The sequence below is a fragment of the Ipomoea nil genome, unplaced genomic scaffold (assembly GCF_001879475.1).
Source record: "Ipomoea nil cultivar Tokyo-kokei standard unplaced genomic scaffold, Asagao_1.1 scaffold1043, whole genome shotgun sequence".
Lineage (NCBI taxonomy): Eukaryota > Viridiplantae > Streptophyta > Magnoliopsida > Solanales > Convolvulaceae > Ipomoea > Ipomoea nil.
In genome coordinates this window covers 8,504,677-8,524,114 of record NW_017617471.1, presented here as the reverse complement: position 1 = coordinate 8,524,114, position 19,438 = coordinate 8,504,677, and the positions used below count along the sequence as shown (strand labels likewise).

The 19,438-nt window shown below is 34.7% G+C and overlaps 3 protein-coding genes across 3 annotated transcripts; all 3 read left to right on the top strand.

Moving 5' to 3' along the window:
* The first annotated feature begins 1,149 nt into the window (after positions 1-1,149).
* On the top strand, positions 1,150-3,774 carry LOC109180963 (glucan endo-1,3-beta-D-glucosidase-like). The gene is made up of 2 exons (XM_019330692.1): positions 1,150-2,577; positions 3,392-3,774. The coding sequence occupies exons 1-2, from the start codon at positions 1,191-1,193 to the stop codon at positions 3,421-3,423; spliced, it is 1,419 nt and encodes a 472-aa protein (XP_019186237.1). The 5' UTR covers positions 1,150-1,190; the 3' UTR covers positions 3,424-3,774.
* Positions 3,775-9,616: 5,842 nt separating this feature from the next.
* Positions 9,617-14,264, top strand: LOC109182176 (dolichyl-diphosphooligosaccharide--protein glycosyltransferase subunit 1A). The gene is made up of 10 exons (XM_019332263.1): positions 9,617-9,915; positions 10,409-10,453; positions 10,611-11,245; positions 11,342-11,489; positions 11,559-11,735; positions 12,069-12,137; positions 12,229-12,318; positions 12,969-13,127; positions 13,225-13,449; positions 13,791-14,264. The coding sequence occupies exons 1-10, from the start codon at positions 9,814-9,816 to the stop codon at positions 13,983-13,985; spliced, it is 1,845 nt and encodes a 614-aa protein (XP_019187808.1). The 5' UTR covers positions 9,617-9,813; the 3' UTR covers positions 13,986-14,264.
* A 2,589-nt stretch (positions 14,265-16,853) lies between these two features.
* Positions 16,854-19,237, top strand: LOC109180961 (outer envelope pore protein 21B, chloroplastic-like). The gene is made up of 5 exons (XM_019330690.1): positions 16,854-17,067; positions 17,342-17,416; positions 17,554-17,706; positions 17,871-17,969; positions 18,955-19,237. The coding sequence occupies exons 1-5, from the start codon at positions 16,975-16,977 to the stop codon at positions 19,036-19,038; spliced, it is 504 nt and encodes a 167-aa protein (XP_019186235.1). The 5' UTR covers positions 16,854-16,974; the 3' UTR covers positions 19,039-19,237.
* The last annotated feature ends 201 nt before the right edge of the window (positions 19,238-19,438 follow it).

Here is a 19,438-nt window from a genome sequence, read left to right as displayed (position 1 = left end):
ATCCGATTTGCAATTTTGGTGTAGAAAAGCTCCACAAATCTTCAAAGTATTGAAAACCCTAATAATCTAGAAGTGTTTTTCTCTCTCCAAACTGAATTTGGAATTGGGGAAAAAAATGAAAATCTCTCCCTCTCAATTTGTTCGCCGTCTTCTTTTATTCTTCGAATTCCCATTCACACCGACGTCGCGCCGTGACACCAGTGTAAATGGGAAATAGTTATCTTTCGCATCCGCTGCTGTCCGGCATCTCTATTACCGAATTTCACAAGCTCTCACGCCGCCGATATATATGTATAAAGCCTGTAAAGATTACTATTTTTTTATATTATTTTGCTAAAGAAACAGTCAACCATCGTTATTCTTATCCAAATTTCAAAAGCTCTATATTTTAGTCCATTCCATTCCTTGGCAACCACATAATTGACCCGGAATAAACCAAAGTGAATAGATCACGTACTCCTATTGGAGTTGAAAGGTCATTACTATTAGAGTCAAAGTTATAATCTTTTGAAGTTGTGATTAGTAAGTTAACAACTTGATCAATTTAAATGAAGTTCAGCTAGGCTAGCTTTGGCTTTATGTGAAGCTGTGCCAAATAAAATGAAATTAGGTGGAAACACAAACACACTACGTGATGAGTCTCAAATTTTCAAATTTACTGCTCACTTTACATTTCCTTTTTGACAAATTTGTGCAGATCAGAAGGCCCCCAGTACCTGAATTGGAGCAATTTTCAACTTTATCAGCTGCTGTCCCTTCAGAAGGCCCCCACTACAGACTACTGAGTACTAACAACACTGTTTGAACTAAAATCCTTATATTTAATTATTTAACACATTTCAAATTCGGGATCTTTCCTTTTTCAAGTGTGAGTTAATTCAGGTGTGAAATGAAGTGGAGATAGACAAGTTTATCCTACATTCAAATTATGTAGGAACAATGGAACATTTTATGTGGGGATCAACCTAATAATAACTTTAATTTTATACTGAGTATTACCTCGAAATGAATGGTTAAAATATTAGTTAAGTCATTGGACTATAGACTTGTGGGGACTCGATCTCTGGTATATTTTTTTAAAGTTTCACTTCTATGACCACTTGAGATGTCTATGTGGGTGGGTACCTTTCTCATATTATATAATCCCCTACCTGACCATGTGTGTAGACCTAATATCTCCCAGCTAGAAAATGTCTACTTCTACTAATTACCTCTCCTTTGCATTCTCTCTTCTTCTTCTCCTCTTCACATTCAATCCTCTTTGCAACGTTTTGGGTGTCGGAGTAAACTACGGCACCGTCGGAAACAACCTTCCGCCTCCGAAGAGGGTGGCTCAGCTCCTCCAATCCACCATCATCGACAAGGTCAAAATATACGACACCAACCCGGACATCCTCGAAGCCTTCGCCAACACCGGCATCGACCTCATCGTTGCCGTAGAAAACAACCATGTCGCCAACATTAGCGCCGCCCCTTCCGCCGCCGACCAGTGGTTCGCCGCCCGCATCTCCCCCTTCATCCCCGCCACCTCCATCGTCGCCATCGTGGTCGGAAACGAGTACTTAACCGCCGACGACGATGATGATAAGCTAGACCACAACGCGCTAGTCCAAGCCATGCAGAACTTGCATGCCGTTTTGCTGGCACGCGGACTAGACCGGAAAATCAAGATTTCTACGCCGCATAGCATGGCCGTCCTGGCGTCCTCTTTTCCCCCGTCCTCCTCCACCTTCGCCGCCACGCTCCTCCCTACCATGACGGCGATCGTCGGCTTCCTAGCCGACACCGGCGCTCCCTTCATGATCAACGCGTACCCCTACTTCGCCTACCGGGACAATCCCGGCATGGTAAATCTAGACTACGCGTTGCTGGGTAACGCAACCGGAGTGCATGACCCTAAAGGCGGCATTTACACAAACATGTTGGACGCACAGATAGACGCAGTGAGATCCGCCATAGCCGCGCTAGGGTTCGGCAACCGGACGGTGGAGATCACGGTGTCGGAGTCCGGCTGGCCGTCGAAGGGCGACGCCGGAGACGCCGCCGCCACGGCGAGCAACGCCAGGACGTACAACAGCCGGCTGATTCACCGCGCGCAGTCCAGCACCGGCACCCCCATGAGGCCAAAAGACCCCGTGGAGATCTTCGTGTTCGCGCTGTTCAACGAAAACAAGAAGCCGGGAGGGGCGAGCGAGAGGAACTTCGGGATGTTCGACGGCGACGGTGCTAAGGCTTACGACGTGGATTTGAGCTGCGAATTCTGCAGCGGCGGCGAGAGCAACAAGATGGGGTTTGGGGGGGAAATGGGGCGGCCGGGAATGATGGCCAGAGGGCCGTCGGTGTGGTGTGTGGCGAAACCGCACGCGGAGGAGAAGGTGATACAAGAGGTGTTGGATTTTTGCTGCGGGGGTGGGGGAGTTGATTGCAGGGAGATATATGAGAATGGGGATTGTTACTATCCTGATAAGATTCACGCGCATGCATCCTACGCCATGAATGCATATTACCAGATGCATGGCAGGAACTACTGGAACTGTGATTTCAAAGCCACCGGCATTGTCACCTTCAGCGATCCAAGTAAAAATTCCATCTTTACATACTCCGTTGAAATTTTTTTAGACTTTTTTGGTCACACAATGAAGTGTCCTAAGCAGACCCGAGACACCGGATCTTTAAGCCCGTATTATACTCAAACTAATCTCTGTTTGCACGAGTAAAGTGTCGACCAGATTGAAACTTCCGACCGGGACCACGGCCACTCATGCCAACCAAGCTGGTTGAAATTTTTTCTACTTTTAATCCCACTACTATAAGATCATTTTTCATTTTTTTTTTTTTTTGAAAACCAAATAACCAAATTTCATTAAATTAAGTGTGCAATACAATGCAAAATAGAAAGAGACCAAATAAGAGGATCAGATTGCGAGCAGCCCTAGCTAAAGCATGAGCAGCTGTGTTCATTTTTCATATTTAATCTTAGGACTTTTAAATTCTGGTCACATTTGATCCTTTGATCTAATTTGCAATTACATGTGACTTATTTTTAAGGGCAAATTTGTCATTTTTCATTATTTCTTTCTTAAACTTATAACGAAAGAGATTTGAAATGACAATTTTGTCCTTCAAGATTAGTCACTTAATTACCGGTGATTGAAAATTAAGTTGGAGGAATTAAATGTGGCAATGATTTAAAAATTGTGTGATCAAATTAAATGTGAAAAAAATAATAATTTAAGATCAAATGTGGAAATGGTCTCATAATTGTGGACCAAAAGTGGAAAAAAACTCTACTATGATATATCCATACTTTTCATTTTCTATAATTTTAATTTATTAATTATGTTTATGTTCATCATCATCTTCAATTCATCTATTTATGTTTGATCTGCAGGCTATGGGAAATGCAGATATCCACAACAATGAGGAGGGGAACTAGCTAGAAATGCATTCAAGTGATGAATGGAAAAAGACAATCAGATGAACAGCTGGAAAGGGTAATGAGTAGAAAGATGAAAATGGCATCCAGCTTTTGTGTAACCTTTTTTTCAACTTTTTTTCCCTGGATCAGTGAATATCCATGATTGATGTTTGTCTGAGTGAATTTAGGTTCCTAATCATACCATTTGGAAAAAGACAATTTGAGCATCTGGAACTGGGCATGCTACATGTGGAGAAAGTGTTCACTCCTGTCTCCTTAATTGAAGACTTTGTTGCCATTTCTACACAGTGCATTTATATGGATAGCTTATGTTAAATTATTGTTTTTCATGGTTATTGTTATTTATGCGGGTAAGAATGTTGTGACAACTTTATTTTATTAATTAATCACATAACCTTTGATTTAGGAGAAAGTAAGCCTGTTTTGTGATTCTAAACCACAAAGAACACCAAATCAATTATCCAACTAATGTGATTCGAGTTATCCTCATTAATCACATAACCCGCATGCACGTTTTATACTTACAATACCAACTAGTTGTGGACTTGTGGGTATGCATAACGGAAAACATTGTGCCTATATAATAACTATAATTAATGTGTTTTGAACGTATAGTTTATAAATATCAACAACATTTAATTTGTATGAGAAAAATAAAACATACATACAATTCGAAGATAGATCATTTTAACAATTAATTAGTAACTTAATACGTAATTTAGTTCTGGACTATAGTAGTTTTCTCGATTTAGTTATAAATGTTTTTTGTGCTTAATTGAGTCATCGATTTCAATGATTTTATCTAATTGAGTCCTTTGTAAGTGTAGCTTGGCAATTTCCTTTCTACTAATGCCTAATTTAGTCTCTAACTATATATAGTGATTTTATCCAACTTAGTCACTAACTATAGTGGCTAATACTCAATTTAGTCCTCGACTATATAATGGTTTTTCTCAATTAATCTTTGATTCTAACCGTCAATGACTCAATTAATTAAGTAAAATCATCAAAGTCGATGACCTAATTAGGCACAAATTAAAAGATGTTTAGGACTAAATCAATAAAAATCACTATAGTCGATGACTAAATTGAGTATTAAATCATTAATTAATTTTTTTTTTTGTCAAACCATGAGGTGTCCTCACGGCTAGAAATTATGAAATTTCCGACCACCTGAAAATGATATTAAATCAAGTCGAAAGTCTTGTTCCAATAACTTTTGGTATCCGGAAAAACCTTTGTTGCTATTTTCGACCACTTTTTGCTTTCGACTTGATTTAAGATCACTTTCAGGTGGTCGGAAATTTCATAATTTCCAGTAGTGCCTGAGCATGCCCTAACTGTACGAGGCACCTTTAAGCCCGTACCATGCTCAGACTAATCCCCGTTCGCACCGGGTTAAGGGATAATTTTTTTTTTGTCAGACCATGAGGTGTCCTGAGCAGACCCTAACTGCACTAACTGTAGGAGGCATTTTTAAGCCCGTACATACCATATTCAGACTAATCCTCGTTCGCATCGAGTCAACCCAATTAAGGGACAAAGTGCTGACCAGATTGGTTTTTCCATACGAGAGGGGTTCAAATTCCCCACCTTCTTAAGGGGCAAGAGTGCATGACCACTCACGCCAACTAATTAAGCTGGTTTAAATCATTAATTAATTATAGCATGACTTTTTTTAAACCAATAATCACTTCGTGTTAGAATTTGAACCAACTTCTTGCAAGCATTTGTTCATATTTTTAAAAAACCAACAATCCATGTTAGAATATGTGCGCATATATTCATCAATTTTCTACTGATAGAAGACGATAATGAAGGCCAGGGAGATAAACTATTTTGCCAATTTCTATATGTAAATACTTTTTACTATCACAAATCATAAGCAAAGACCCAACCCCATCATTAACAAAAAGGCACACTTACAAAAAGATGGAAAGAAAACACAATACAATACGTCCTCAAAAAAAAAAACAAAAAACAAAAAAAAAAAAAAAAAAAAAAACAATACAATAAACGCCTAAACATGAAAAAAGAATAATTACATCTAGCGCAGTGAGCAAAGGTCCCTCTGTGGTTTATGTTCAGTTGAGTTACCATGATTTACATCCTCCCAAATGCTCTGTGGGGTCGGGGTGTGAGGGGCCCTTAGGGTTAGGGTTCAAGAATAACTACATCTATATTAATGTTAATGCAATAGAATAATTAGGAATGGCAATTGTGCGGGGTTGGGTGGGGATATATTTCCTACCTCGCACTCACATTCCCGCCCTACTCCTTACACCCATACTCACACTTGCGCGCAGGTGATAAAATTCCTAACTCATCTCTGAACCCACAGGCAATTTTACGGGTACGGGTAATATTCAACTTGTAACTTTAGTCTTTTTTTTTTTTTTTTGAAATGTGTAACTTTAGTCATTAATGTCACACTTAAATCTAATAAAAAATTTATAACTATAATTTAATTACAACATGAATCTAAATCTAATCTAAAAACATAATAAGTGTGAATGAAGATTATACCCTTCATTTATGTTTGTTTTTTTCGTTAAGCTTTTTTTATACATTATGTTATAAAAGTTGTACTTTATAATCTTTTGGACAAATATACCCCTACTGTTATCTTTTCCACTATTATTACTATGCACATGCATCCACCATATATTTTCTTATCTTTTTCAATAATAATAATATTTATACATTATAATTTGGAGTTATTTTATACAATATAAATATCAAATGTATAAAAATGTTTACATTATTATTATTATTATTATTATTATTATTATTATTATTATATATTATTATATAAAAAATCTTAATATAAAATAATAATATTGGGCACCTAATTTTTGCACATAGCGCATAAGAAAATATTAGTTCTTTTTATAAGTGTGAACATATTATATATACATATACATATCAATATATATAATTCCAAACTCTATTTCATGCAATAACTTTTAAAAAAGAATTGACTCAATTTGTAATCTCTTGATTATAATAATATTATATTTTTATTATCAATTATTAATTTGATCACTTTTAATTTGGTCTTTCCGTTTATTTAAATTGGCTCAATTCAATTAAAAATTTCTTTACTCTCACCAAAATTTCACTTTTTTTATGTGAGGGCATTTTAAATCATTTGAATTAAATTTAGTAAACTAGAAAAGACCAATAACAAAAAATGGGAGCGTTATGCTGTGCATGCATGGTGCACACGGTTGCAAAAACGACGTTGTTTTGACGTCTGACTTAAAAAAAATAATTTAGAATTGCATAACTACACATTCATAACTATACATCCAGCATTGCATAACTACACATCCATAACTTCATAACTATAAATCCAGAATTGCATAACTACACATCCATAACTTCATAACTATAAATCCAGAATTGCATAACTACACATCCATAACTTCATAACTATAAATCCAGAATTGCATAACTACACATCCATAACTTCATATTATACATTCAGAATTGCATGCATAACTACACATCCATAATTTCATAACTATATATTCAGAATTGCATGCATAACTACACATCCATAACTTTATAACTATACATTCAGAATTGCATAACTACACATCCATAACTTCATAAATATACATTCGGAATGTGAAATTATAACTTCATAACTATACATTCAGAATTGCATACATAATTACACATCCATAACTTCATAACTATAAATCCAGAATTGCATAACTACACATCCATAATTTCATAACTATAAATCCAGAATGTGAAATTATAAAATTATGAACATGTATTTACGTAACTAACGCTAATCGAAAATAATTTTTTTATTATTTAAGTAAAACGACGCCGTTTTTACATCCGTGTGCTGCACACGGAGGTTGGTGCATGGTGCACAAGGAGGTTACATAGAGAGTTGTCGAATAAAAAGTGAAAAAATAACTATTATTCTTTTGATGAAAAAAAAAAAAAACTTATGTTAATTTTTTTTAATATTATTACGTGTTCTTCAAAAAAATTTTGTTACTTATATAAATATTTTGTTTAATGACAACTTATACATCATGAAATTTTTTTTATAACAATATTGTCATATTTTGTATATGGGTATTTATGTCTTTTGAAAACATATTCCATTTATATATCCTTTAATGGCTTAAACAAACCAAACACTAAAATATACTTATAAAATCTATTTTTTTAGCGAATCAAACAATAGAATACAATTCATATATTCTATTCTATGGAATATCATTCTCAAGCCATAGATACATTATATATTACAAGTCACAAAATTAAAATTCTTAATTTAAATTGATCCTCATTAAGTAAGTAATGAATCTATTAAAATTGAAAATCTTTTATTAGAATTGATGTATACTAAAATTTCAAACTATTCACACAGTAAGTTTCATTATGATTCCTAAATATTATAAGTATAAATAAAAATGGTTAACCAAACATCCCAAAATGTTTATTTTTTATAACTCAAGTTTTCAAGTTTTGTCGGATTATATCTTGGACTCCATGAACTTATCCCTAGACACATAAGAATATAAATCTAGCCAATATAGTTTTTCGACACAATACCAAATTATACACTTATGTGCATAAGGAGTTCAACCCAAACCTAAAATGTTTTACCTTAGTCCAAATAGAATGAGATGAAACTAGCTTAGTTGACATGAATGACCGTGCACTCTCATCCTTAAAAGGCATCCACAATCCTTCAATTCTTCCCTAACCTCTCCATTTTTGTGGGCTTCAACTCATCCACATCACCATATAATCTCATCCGATATTGTTTCACCAATCCTTCTCCAAATTTCTCTCCTTTTTTTTTTGGCTCTACTCCTATACACTCCTACACATAATCTATTATTTTATGAGAAAAGGATCAAATAGGCTCCTAAACTTTACTCAAAAAATCAATTAGGCCCTTAATCTTTCAAACATTACAATTAAACATATAAACATGTTATTTTAGAGCATTGAGACGTAGAAATCGATTGGTGATTTGTAATTACAATTCACTAGAGTTCCAGCGAACCTCCGACGAGCCTCCAAACAAATTCTCGCAAAAACACCGGTGAAACAGTCGGCGGTGTCAGTTGGTTGCCTTCTATAGCGAATGGAAAGGAGACCAGTTGGTTGTCTTCTCCAGCCGCTAGAAAAGGCAACCAACTGGTCGCCTTCTCCTGCGACTGGAGAAGGAGACCAGGTTCTGGTTGCCTCTCTGTACATGGCTATGGTCACATCTCTGGTCAATTGACGGTGGATTTGGAGGGTAGTCAACGCAATTACAGTGGTCAACGATGTAGATTTACTTGTAACCTGTTGCTTACCGATAAATGGACCTATTTGATTAGTTTTAATGAGTTTGAAGGTTTAATTGCAACTTTTAAATATTCAGGAGTCTAATTGTTTTATCGTGTAACCCGAGGGAGTCTCCAAAGTTCAAGTGCCTATTTGACCATTTTCCTTTATTTTATTCACTTTTCTATAACTATTAATTTTAATTTTAATTTTATAATTATAATTTCAAATTCAATTTTAAATAAAAATAAATTTAAACAATAAAATAAAATAAAATTTGAAATTATAGAATATAATTTCATAAATTAATCAAAATATAATTTCATAAATTAAAGTTCGCTTTAAAATCATTTATGGAACAAATTAACATTTGAAATCAAATACAAAATGTTAAATACTAAATATACCGAGAGTTAATATAATAAAAAAAATTTAAAAAAAAAAAGAAATTAAAAATTTTAAATAAACAAAAAAAAAAATCAAGTCATTCAACGACTTAATTTTCAAAGGGCGGGGATAGCTGTTCTCCTCTTGCGCGTCAGTGTGGCACGTGCAGACAATCTCCAGAGATAATAGTATCCTCGGAGGTTACTTGCTTTCTCCCCATCTCCCCCCTCCCCTAGCCCTTCTCCCCGCTTTTCTCCCCTCGAAATGGTGCGTTGAAGATGTCCTAAAAGTGATCGGAAATTCATAACTCACTCTCGTATGAAAAAACTAATATGATCAGCACTTTGTTTCTTATTGGATCGAGCGAGTGTGAACAGAGATTAGTAATATAGTATGAGTTCAAATTATATTTTTTATAAGTAAACGTATTTAGAAAATCTCGTGGTCTAATAAAAAAATGGTATAAGATGAAGTGGATTAGGAATGAAAGGAAAATGGTGATGAGAAAGCATAATATTCAAAACCAGAAGGAGTTCAAGTGAAAATTTGCTAGAATCAGGGGTCCAACGAAAATTTCCCTTTTCTTGTCGTGGCAAATACGAGCGACTTTCACAGTTCACCCTGGGGAAGTCGATCTAAGTGCAGTGTGCTCCGAAGAAGAAGAAGAGATATAGAAAATGAGAAAGATTCACCGCGATCCATTTCTTTTCATTTTCTGTTTATGTGTTCTCTCTTCATCTGTTCTTTCCGATCTGATCATCTCCAAGGCTGATCGAAAGGTACAATCACAAATACATCATTATTTTTTGTAATTGACCAAGTATCTTTTTGTTTTCTTGGTTCGGAGTGACATTTAGGGTTTTAGATTAGTTTTTCCTTTTGTTCCTAGTTTAATGTTAGTCTGGGCTTTAGGGATTTGGATTCTCGTTTCTCGGTTCTATTTTGCTATACGATAAATTGTGAATTGATGCATAATTAATTGTTAACTTTCGAGTTCCGTAATTAAATCCTTAATTTCGACGAGCAAGGAGAAACCAATCAGAGTTAATTTGTCATGATTGTGAGTGTATGCTCCTCCTAGGCGAAAGCCTGAGAAATTGATGCAAATTTGAATGTGAGTAGTTTGTACTGGGGAGTGGCTGAGTTGTTAATAAGGGGGATTTTTTTTTTTTTTTTTGTTATTATTATTTTTCCTTTTATACTGCAATCCTTAGAGCAAGCTGTAATTGGTTAAATTTTACCAAGCAACTGACTTTCTTAATACCTATGCAGATTGATTTGACATCCCACATAGTGAGGAGCACTACCACTTTGAAGGTGGGTGATTAGTACTTTCTCATTCATCAGGTTTTTGAAGTTTTTTCTGGTGCATTTACATCTGTTTTCATGGTAGTGTTGAGAAGTTTGTGCTGTGCATATATAGAGACACATAATCTGGCTTGATAGTTTGAGACATTTCCATTTCGTCTTTCAGGTTGAAAATGCTGGTAATGATCCTGCGTCAGAGGTCTTGTTACCTTTCCCTGACGTCGTGGCAAAGAACTTGGCATTCCTGAGGGTAACGACTAGTGAAGGGAAAGGGAAAAGTAAAACTTCTTCAAGTAACCTCCCTCTTAAAGTTGCCAATCCTGATGGAGTGCCCCCAGGGCTGACTTGGTATGCTGTATCTCTGCCTAGCAAACTAGGCAAGGGAGAGAGCTTAACTTTGGAGGTCAAGGCTGTATTCACCCACTCATTGCAGCCATTCCCTGAGAAAATTACTCAGGCTGAGCTACAGCTTCTTGTGTTCCAGGATAGTGCTCATTATCTCTCTCCTTATTCTGTCGAGGCCCAATCTCTCACTGTTAAGCTACCTGAGCCAAAGGTTGAAGCTTATACCAAACTCGAAAACACCAAGTTCTCTGGTTCAGAGCTTAAGTATGGACCTTATCAAAATATTCCTCCATTCTCATTCCAGCATATAGCTGTTCACTTCGTAAGCAATAAGCCGTTTGCAGTTGCTGAGCAGTTGGTGCGAGAGATAGAAATCTCGCATTGGGGAAATGTGCAGGTAACAGAGGACTACAATCTTGTCCATGCTGGTGCACAGAGCATCGGCGAATTTTCAAGGTACTGCTGTTGTTTCTTAAAACTCTTTCATTCTTTTACTTAGTTATTGTGGAAGCTTCACCATTTTTTTTTTTTTTAAATCACTGAACATTACAGGTTTGATTACCAGGCTCGTCCGCACATTAGAGGTGCGTCTGCATTTAGGGAACTTGTAGCTAGGCTTCCACCAAGAGCTCATTCCATTTACTATCGAGATCAAATAGGGAATATTTCAACATCTAATTTATGGAGCGACGCAACGAAGGTTTGGATTTAGCTTTTTCAGAAAGATTTATATAGCTTCTTCTATTTCTAATGAATATTTCTATGGCAGACACTGCTGGAAATTGAACCTAGATATCCAATGTTTGGTGGCTGGAAAACTTCTTTTACAATTGGATACGGCTTGCCACTCAAAGATTTCCTGTTCCGTTCCGAGGGGAAACGTTTTCTTAACATCTCTTTTGGTAGCTCAATCAGTGACGTGGTCGTTGACAAGCTCATTGTCAAGGTATTAATCTTTGATATCTGATAAGAGGTTCTTAGACCCCCACCCCACTGACCCATGTAGCATTATATAAGGTGGTTATGTTTTATTGTAATTCAGGAGCAGCTGAGTCAAAGCATTAGTTTCCGGATTAATGTCTAATCCCATTATGCATTTTGTTTATAATTTATCTTTGTATATTTTTTAATAACATACATCATGTATTTGTGCTGGTCTCATTGTCTAATTGTTAGCATGTCTATATTTGTGCACAAGATATTGTATGCACATATGAATAGAAAATTGCCATCTATGATTTAATAATTCATACTTGAGACATTGTTTTCCTCTGTGCAGGTTGTTTTACCAGAAGGATCAAAAGATATTTCTGTTTCTGCTCCATTTACTGTCAAAGAGTCGAAAGAGGTATAATTGAAGTTTTATTTTGGTTCCTGTAGTATTGTTAGTGTTCTATCATTCTAATTTTCTATTTATTGCCTTTATGTTTTTTGTGCAGACTAAATTTTCCCATCTGGATATGATTGGTAGACCAGTGGTTGTTTTAGAAAAGAAAAATGTAGTGCCTGAGCATAACCAGTACTTCCAGGTAATCCTCCATTGATGAATTGGAAGAAGCTATCATTTGATAATATTTTCTCTAGTTAGTTTGTGTACTGCATTAGTTTTACCTTGGTGTTGTAGAGCCAATCATTTTAGTGTATTACATGGGAAGAATATAAATTAGTTTAGTTCTTTAAGGTGGTAATCTTGTGGTTTGTAAGTTTGTTGATACATTGGTGGTTTGTCCTTTTTATTTCTCTCTTTCTCTCCCTCTCATTAATTTGTTTTTAGGTTGGAGGGTTTTCAGGAGTAGCTTACATTGGTCTTTTTTTTTTTTTTTTTTTTTTTTTTTTTTTTGAGTACTACTAACTCTGTTACAATGTAGTATATATCCGTATCTACTTTCTCAACATATTGAAGCACAAAGAGTCAATATTGCCCTCACTAGGACTCGAACCCATGACCTTCCATTTGGGAGAGTCACTTCATGCCACTAGACCACAAGGTCATTGGCAGCTTACATTGGACTTGTGTATATTGATTATGAGCAACTTTTCCCTCACAGAATGAGCCATTAACATTTGATATATTTTCCTGGACTAGAGCCGCCTCTCCCGTGTGCCTTACTTATTTGTAGTTCTACATTCCATCTATGGCAACATTATGTTGACTTATTGTGTTTTACTTGTTTAACAGGTGTATTACAGGTTCAACAGCTTCTCACTGCTGAGGGAGCCAATGATGTTAATTTCGGGATTTTTCTTCTTCTTCCTTGCTTGCATCATTTATATGCATGCTGACTTGACAATCTCAAAGTCTTCTGCTTCCTATCTGGCAAAGAAACAATGGGATGAGGTAGCGGGGGTGGATGATATTGATTACATTCAGATTAACACTATTTGCACAGTTATCAGAGTGGAACTATAAACTGGGTTTTTAAAAATATTTTCAGGTGCAAACTGTTATTCAACAATTCCTGAATATCATGAACCGATGCTTGACTATTCATGATAAACTAGAAGCGTCATTGCGTGATCTCTCAAGAACAGGAGATGTTCAGGCTTGCAAAGCTGCTCGGAAAGCAGCTGATGCTGTTTTGAAGGAGCTTTCTAAAGAACTGAAGCCTTTACTATCATTCTTGCAGTCTTCCCCACAGGCTTCTCCAATCTTTCCCAAGGTTCATGCTCTATCCATTCCACATATCGTTAAGTAGCATGATTTACACACAAATGATTGATTGTTCAATGGCTTATTGTTAATAATAATTCCAGTACCAAAAAAAGGGGCTAATAACATTTAAGGCCCGTTTACTAACTGAAGAATTTCTCCAATTTTTTTGAAAACTAGAGAATTGGGGAATAGAAAACAGAAAACAGAAAACACGTTTACTAGCACAGTTTTTCATTTTGAAAACTGACATGAAGGAATTATAAAAAGAATTTGCTTTTAATTTCAGTGGCATAAGACATGCATACGTACTTGTGTGTATCTCCTAAAGTTTGTGAACTGATTGTATAGGTTGAGGAGGTGGTCGCAAAGGAAAAAGAACTGCAAGAGAAGCTCATGGCGAAGCACTCAACAGTGATCGATTGTTACGAGAAAAAGTCTGGTGGGGGACGAGACATTGAAATCCGTGTTGCATCAATCCAGCAAAGAATTACAGCCTTGAGGCAGGAAGTGGATGATCTTCTCGAAATAATTGACGAGATTTAATCTCTGCTTAGCGAACAATTTTCATGAACTCGTGTTTCTTATCAAACTCTTAGCTCAAAATTTTGTTGAGATGCAAACAACGCCAATTAGACTTTTCCTAGCATAGTGGCATTTCTTTGCCATGCTTATAGATGTTTTTATCTCACTGAGCTTATTCCTGAGAACTTGAATGAGTAGTTGTTAGGTTCTGAATTACGGAGTATTTTGAAGATTACTGCGGCTGACTACTGACGTTTTATACTTTTCTTATAATGAACTTAGTTAAGTATTTATATTTTATACTCGAGTTTTTGGTGATGCTTTTTGCAATTGCAATGAGCTTTTTATACTTTTTTTTTTTTTTTTTTTTTTTTTGGTACAACTGACTCTGTTATAATATAGTATCTGTTTATAACTAATTTTTGACCCTATTGAAGCACAAAGAGTAATATTGCCTCACTGAGGCTCGAACCTTCAATACTCTGTATTTGTTTATTTTTTAGTATACTCAGAGTTTCTACCATCGGGACACAGTAGACACCTCCTTTGAGCGAGAAAGTTGGCTTGAAAATTTAAAACTGCTCCATTTCCAAAGTTAAGGATCGAACCCTTGAAACCATTGACCTTTGGTTAAGGATGGGTGAGTCACATACTCCGTATTTGTTATATGTAAATGTGAATTCTTTTGTTTTTATAATGAGTTAATAAAGTGAATTTATATTAAATAATATATAATTTGATATAAAACATGCCGTGAATTTGTTCTATCAATCTAATCATGAATGAACTAAAGATGGATTAAAGAATGCAAATTTTCAACTAAAATCTCGAGGGACTCCAAACGAGTGTCAATTTGCTCCGTTGATCTCATCATGAATAATGTCAATAATGCAAAGTTGAGTCACATGATGGATTAAAGAATGCAATTTTTTGACTAAAATATTGAGTGAATCCAAACGAGTATTAATTTGCTCCGTTGATCTCACTATGAATAAAACAAATGAAGTCACATTAATAATGCTAAGACAAATGAAGTCACATTAATAATGCTAAGAGCATTCCCACCGTTGATCTCATCATGAATAAAACAAATAAAGTCACATAACTCATTAATAATGCTAAGAGCATCTTTAACAGTGATTTTTTTTTTTTTTGTTCAATTTTATAGGTCACATAGGATGATTAGGGAAGAGAAAAACAGGAAAAAAAAAATTGTACTAATTCTGGGTGCGTATAGTGTTGGGTGCGCATGGTGCCCCTTTGGGGGGCGTGTGCAGTGTTGGAATTTTTATTTTACTCCCAAGTCTCACGAAATCATACTTTCTATAATTTTTTCCTTTTTTTCTCTCCTCTTTCCTTTAAGGCTCCAACTCATTACCTCTCTCATCCAACAAGCCAAAAAAAAAAAAAAAAAAAAAAAAAAACTCTTTTAGAGATACTCTAAGTTGACTTGCAAGACCTGATAACACGTAGAAGTATTTTGTAAATATATAAATGAAAAAATTGTAATTATGTATTTATACTATATATTATAGAATGAAAATGTTTAACTAAAATTTTGAATCAAAGTGTATTAGAGATTTAGAGTATTTAATTTTAGTTTGCTATCACTTAATCTCAACTTGATAATAACCAAATCGAATTTAGATATTTGTTAAATTGAGCTTAATAGTTTTCAATAGCTTTATTGATTTAAGATTTTAGCCCCATTATTACTTACTAGTAATTCACCCGCGCGATGCACGGAAAAAAATTATGTTATTATAAATATAAATAAAAAATAGAAAAACTAAAATATTTTAAATTATTTAATATAATAATATTTTTGAGCTTCCATTGGTCAAGTATTTATTATTTTTATAGAATACAAAATTAAAATTAAAATTAAAATTATAATTTTGTATGGTTAATATAATCTCTAATTATGTGCATATTCAAATAAACTTATAGAGATAATTTACATAATTACATTGATTTATTTTTAATTGTATTTCATCTATATTATAATTTTCACAATACAAATAATAACTAAGATAATTACATTTGGAAAGCAAATTTCAAATTTTGTATGTGTAAATTTAAACTCTAATTGAACACATTTTTTATATGATTATATAATATATATCTATTTTATTTTTCAAAAGTATATTTTTATATAATTATATAATATATAGCTATTTAATTTTTTAAATGTTGTGTTTTTTTTTTGTTTTGTTTTGTTTTGTTTTTTTTTTTTTTTTTTTTTTTTATAATAAAGGATGTTGTGGCATTAATTGTAACATTAATTATTTTCCAAACCATATAGCTTTATTATATAAAGGATTAGAATGTGAATAATCCGAAACAAATTAATTTCACCTCTCATTGGGGAGTATTTTTCACACATTGTGTATTGAATGTCGAATAATTTCATATAGACCCTGTTTGGTAACATAGTTAGCTTATCATTAATTTTGACTTATTTAATCATTATTAGCTATTTGACTTGGTTAAACGATAATATAAATATTTAATTAATTAACTTTTTGTAACAGCTTATTGCTCCAAAACGCTAAAATTTAAAATGTTGTTCAAAACAGTTTTTTCAATTAACTTATTGAGAAAGTAATTTTGTATGTAATCAGTTATAAGCTAATATCTAATTTACCAAATATTTTTTTACAATCAGCTAATGCTAGCTAATGCTATCAACTAGTTAAACCCACTAATCCAATCGACTATTTACCAAACACCCCCTAAAAATAAATTTGAAATTAAAACAAGTATTCAGATCAACAAACTCAATCCACAAATAGTTAGGGGTGTTACTGTAATTTAATAAATATTAGGGGGACTATGTAAGATTAACATAAAAGTAAAGGAGGCCAATGCAATTGATAGTCTATCACTCCACATTTCACAATGTGACAGTTGGTTATCTAGTCTGAAGTAGCAGATGAACAAGTGAACGGCCTCCGGTTGATTGCCATTGTTAGGGTTTAAGTGAAAGTGAAGAATAGCGCCTGGAGAAATGGAGACCTCGCTCAGGTATGGCGTTGAATCGAAGTCACTGAAAATTCATGCCAAGGAGAAAATCCCTCTCGATTCCTTCACTCACTTGCAGGTTCTATTCACTCTTCTCACATAAGTTTTCTTTCGGATTTCTCTAATTTGTAGCACTGCTCGTTTGATGTTTACTTCTTTGGCTCGTTTATCCTTTACGCTAATTTTGCAAGTTCTAATGCTGTGCTTAGTGTTTACTTAGTTTTAGCCGATTGAATTTTGCCGATATCTGTACATTTTGCGGTGTTAGTTCGATTATGTGTTCTAAGGTGAAAAACTGAAAACCTTTCGTGTTCCTTTTCAAACTTGGAATACCTAATCTCCTTGCTCTGCAGTTTCATGGTGAGCTGGACACAAAAACTGGAGCTCCGAGTTATCTAAGTGCTGCATTAAGACATTTTTATCAAGATGTATGTCTCTGTTCTCGCTCTCCAGTCTCCACTTTTGCTGCAAGTACCCCTATGTGTAAAATCAGTAAATGAAATTAAAATAAATAGTAAGTAGTTTGCTGTTGCGTATTGAACTAGTTTTCTTCGGAAACTCGCAGCTATCAGTATATCTTGGTGTTGGAATGGAGTATGATAGGCGTGAGAAGCGCCGTTACAATGTGCGTGCGAAAAAAGCATTTCCTGTGACCACTGATGGCTTCTTGAACTTTCATGTTAAGGGGAGATGTGACACGGATCAAGAATTTAAACAGGTTGGTATATACATGAAGCCATGGACGATGGATATGCTAGAAATATGGCAGAGTTGATATTGCTGCATTTATTTTTGGAACACTAGTATTGTAATGATGTTATGATATCTGAATAGTTCAGTCTTGTCTATCTATTTCCTTAACATTTAAAATAACCTTGACAGAGGAAGCCAAAAGGGTCCGCTGAGTTTAGTTGGGACATTGTGAATTTTAAAAAAGATCAAGAAGTAAGGATAAAAGTTGGCTATGAAATCTTCGAAAAGGTAAATCTTCAATTTAAACCCTGTGCATGTAATTGTTGAACTGATTGCTTCTTTGTGTTCTTTTGATTTCCAAATTATTGTGAGGTTTATGTGAAGCCTTGGCACTGCCTATGTGCATTGAAGTTAAACCTTTATCTACTAGAGACCGTAATTTGCTGATAGCCTTGAGACTTTTTACCCTCTCAGAAATCATAGTGTCTTACCTTGGTCTGGTCAATGCATACAAATATTTCTATGGCCTAAACAGTGATCTGAAGCCAACATCATTTAGTTGTGAAAAGTACAAGTAATAATGAGAATGGATGAAGATTGTAAATGTTTCTCATCAAGCCTCAGGCGAGAACAAGAAAAATGGATTCTGTCTCCTAAATGTTGAGTTCACTAGAGGTCCTAAGATAATTTTCCTTCAACCTTTCTAGTTCTAGTCAAAAATCATTTCAGGTTTTATTAGAAAGGTCATTTTTTTAGGCAAGGTTGCTGATCTCCTGGAAGTATTTATCATGCATAGAAGATATCAAATTATGAATTTTACTCTGTTTTAGCACCTCCAATCTTTTTTTGGATGAGAGGGAAACCCCACAACTCGCCTTTCGAGTGTGAGTAAATCCGCCTTGTGACCCTAGCCGGCAAAGGATCAGAAAGAAGTAAACCAACCTAGGTTACCAATAGTTGACCAGCTCAAACCAAGGAGGCAAGGATTTGAACTCGTGACCTTGTGGTTACAAGCGTGGATCTCTTGCCATCTTGTCTGCGGTTACCCCCTTAGCACCTTCAATTTTCTTTACATACTACATTGTGCTTTCTTCATAATATCAATTTGTCCATTGTGGTATTTTTGTTATCTTTGGTCCAAATGTTCTAACATATATGAATGATTACTACCTACTTATTCCAAGACTTGCGAGTATATTTCTACTTTATCTGAAAATTTTCGATATATTCACTTGTTTTTGCTCCTTTTTATAATTTTGATCTGCTGTTTTAGGTTCCGTACCTGCAGATCAGAGAAAACAACTGGACACTAAATGCTGACGCGACAGGTAGATGGAATGTGAAATATGCCTTGTAAGAGATGCAGAATCTCTCTATATATAAGGGAGATGTGTTACAAATCTTGAATAATTCACTGGATTCTGTTGTTCTAGAGGTCTGTTGTTTTGATATACTATATACCTTGCTTTTTGTATTTGAAATTTCACAGAGGTCTTGTGGCGATGATTTATGACACAGCGATATTGAAATTTACAAATTTCATGCTCATTCTTCAGTTTTTCCTTATTTATTTATTTATTTTTGGTATTTACTGCATATTCTGAATTTCTGTGTTACAATCTCCTCATGTGCTCCATTCTTGGTTAGTATATTGTGTGCAAGCTCAATCGTTAAGAGTTGAGATGGATAAGCTGATGATGAAGAGGTAGATAGCATTTTGCTTGGGTTATCAATTGACAATTGAACTAGACAAATGA

Coding starts and splice junctions, on each gene's coding strand:
- LOC109180963 (XM_019330692.1), top strand. CDS start 1,191: ATGTCTACTTCTACTAATTACCTCTCCTTTGCATTCTCTCTTCTTCTT. Junction 2,578..3,391: donor TGTCACCTTCAGCGATCCAA/GTAAAAATTCCA, acceptor TTTGATCTGCAG/GCTATGGGAAATGCAGATAT.
- LOC109182176 (XM_019332263.1), top strand. CDS start 9,814: ATGAGAAAGATTCACCGCGATCCATTTCTTTTCATTTTCTGTTTATGT. Junction 10,454..10,610: donor GGAGCACTACCACTTTGAAG/GTGGGTGATTAG, acceptor TTCGTCTTTCAG/GTTGAAAATGCTGGTAATGA. Junction 11,736..12,068: donor TTGACAAGCTCATTGTCAAG/GTATTAATCTTT, acceptor TCCTCTGTGCAG/GTTGTTTTACCAGAAGGATC.
- LOC109180961 (XM_019330690.1), top strand. CDS start 16,975: ATGGAGACCTCGCTCAGGTATGGCGTTGAATCGAAGTCACTGAAAATT. Junction 17,417..17,553: donor TAAGACATTTTTATCAAGAT/GTATGTCTCTGT, acceptor GGAAACTCGCAG/CTATCAGTATATCTTGGTGT. Junction 17,970..18,954: donor GCTATGAAATCTTCGAAAAG/GTAAATCTTCAA, acceptor CTGCTGTTTTAG/GTTCCGTACCTGCAGATCAG.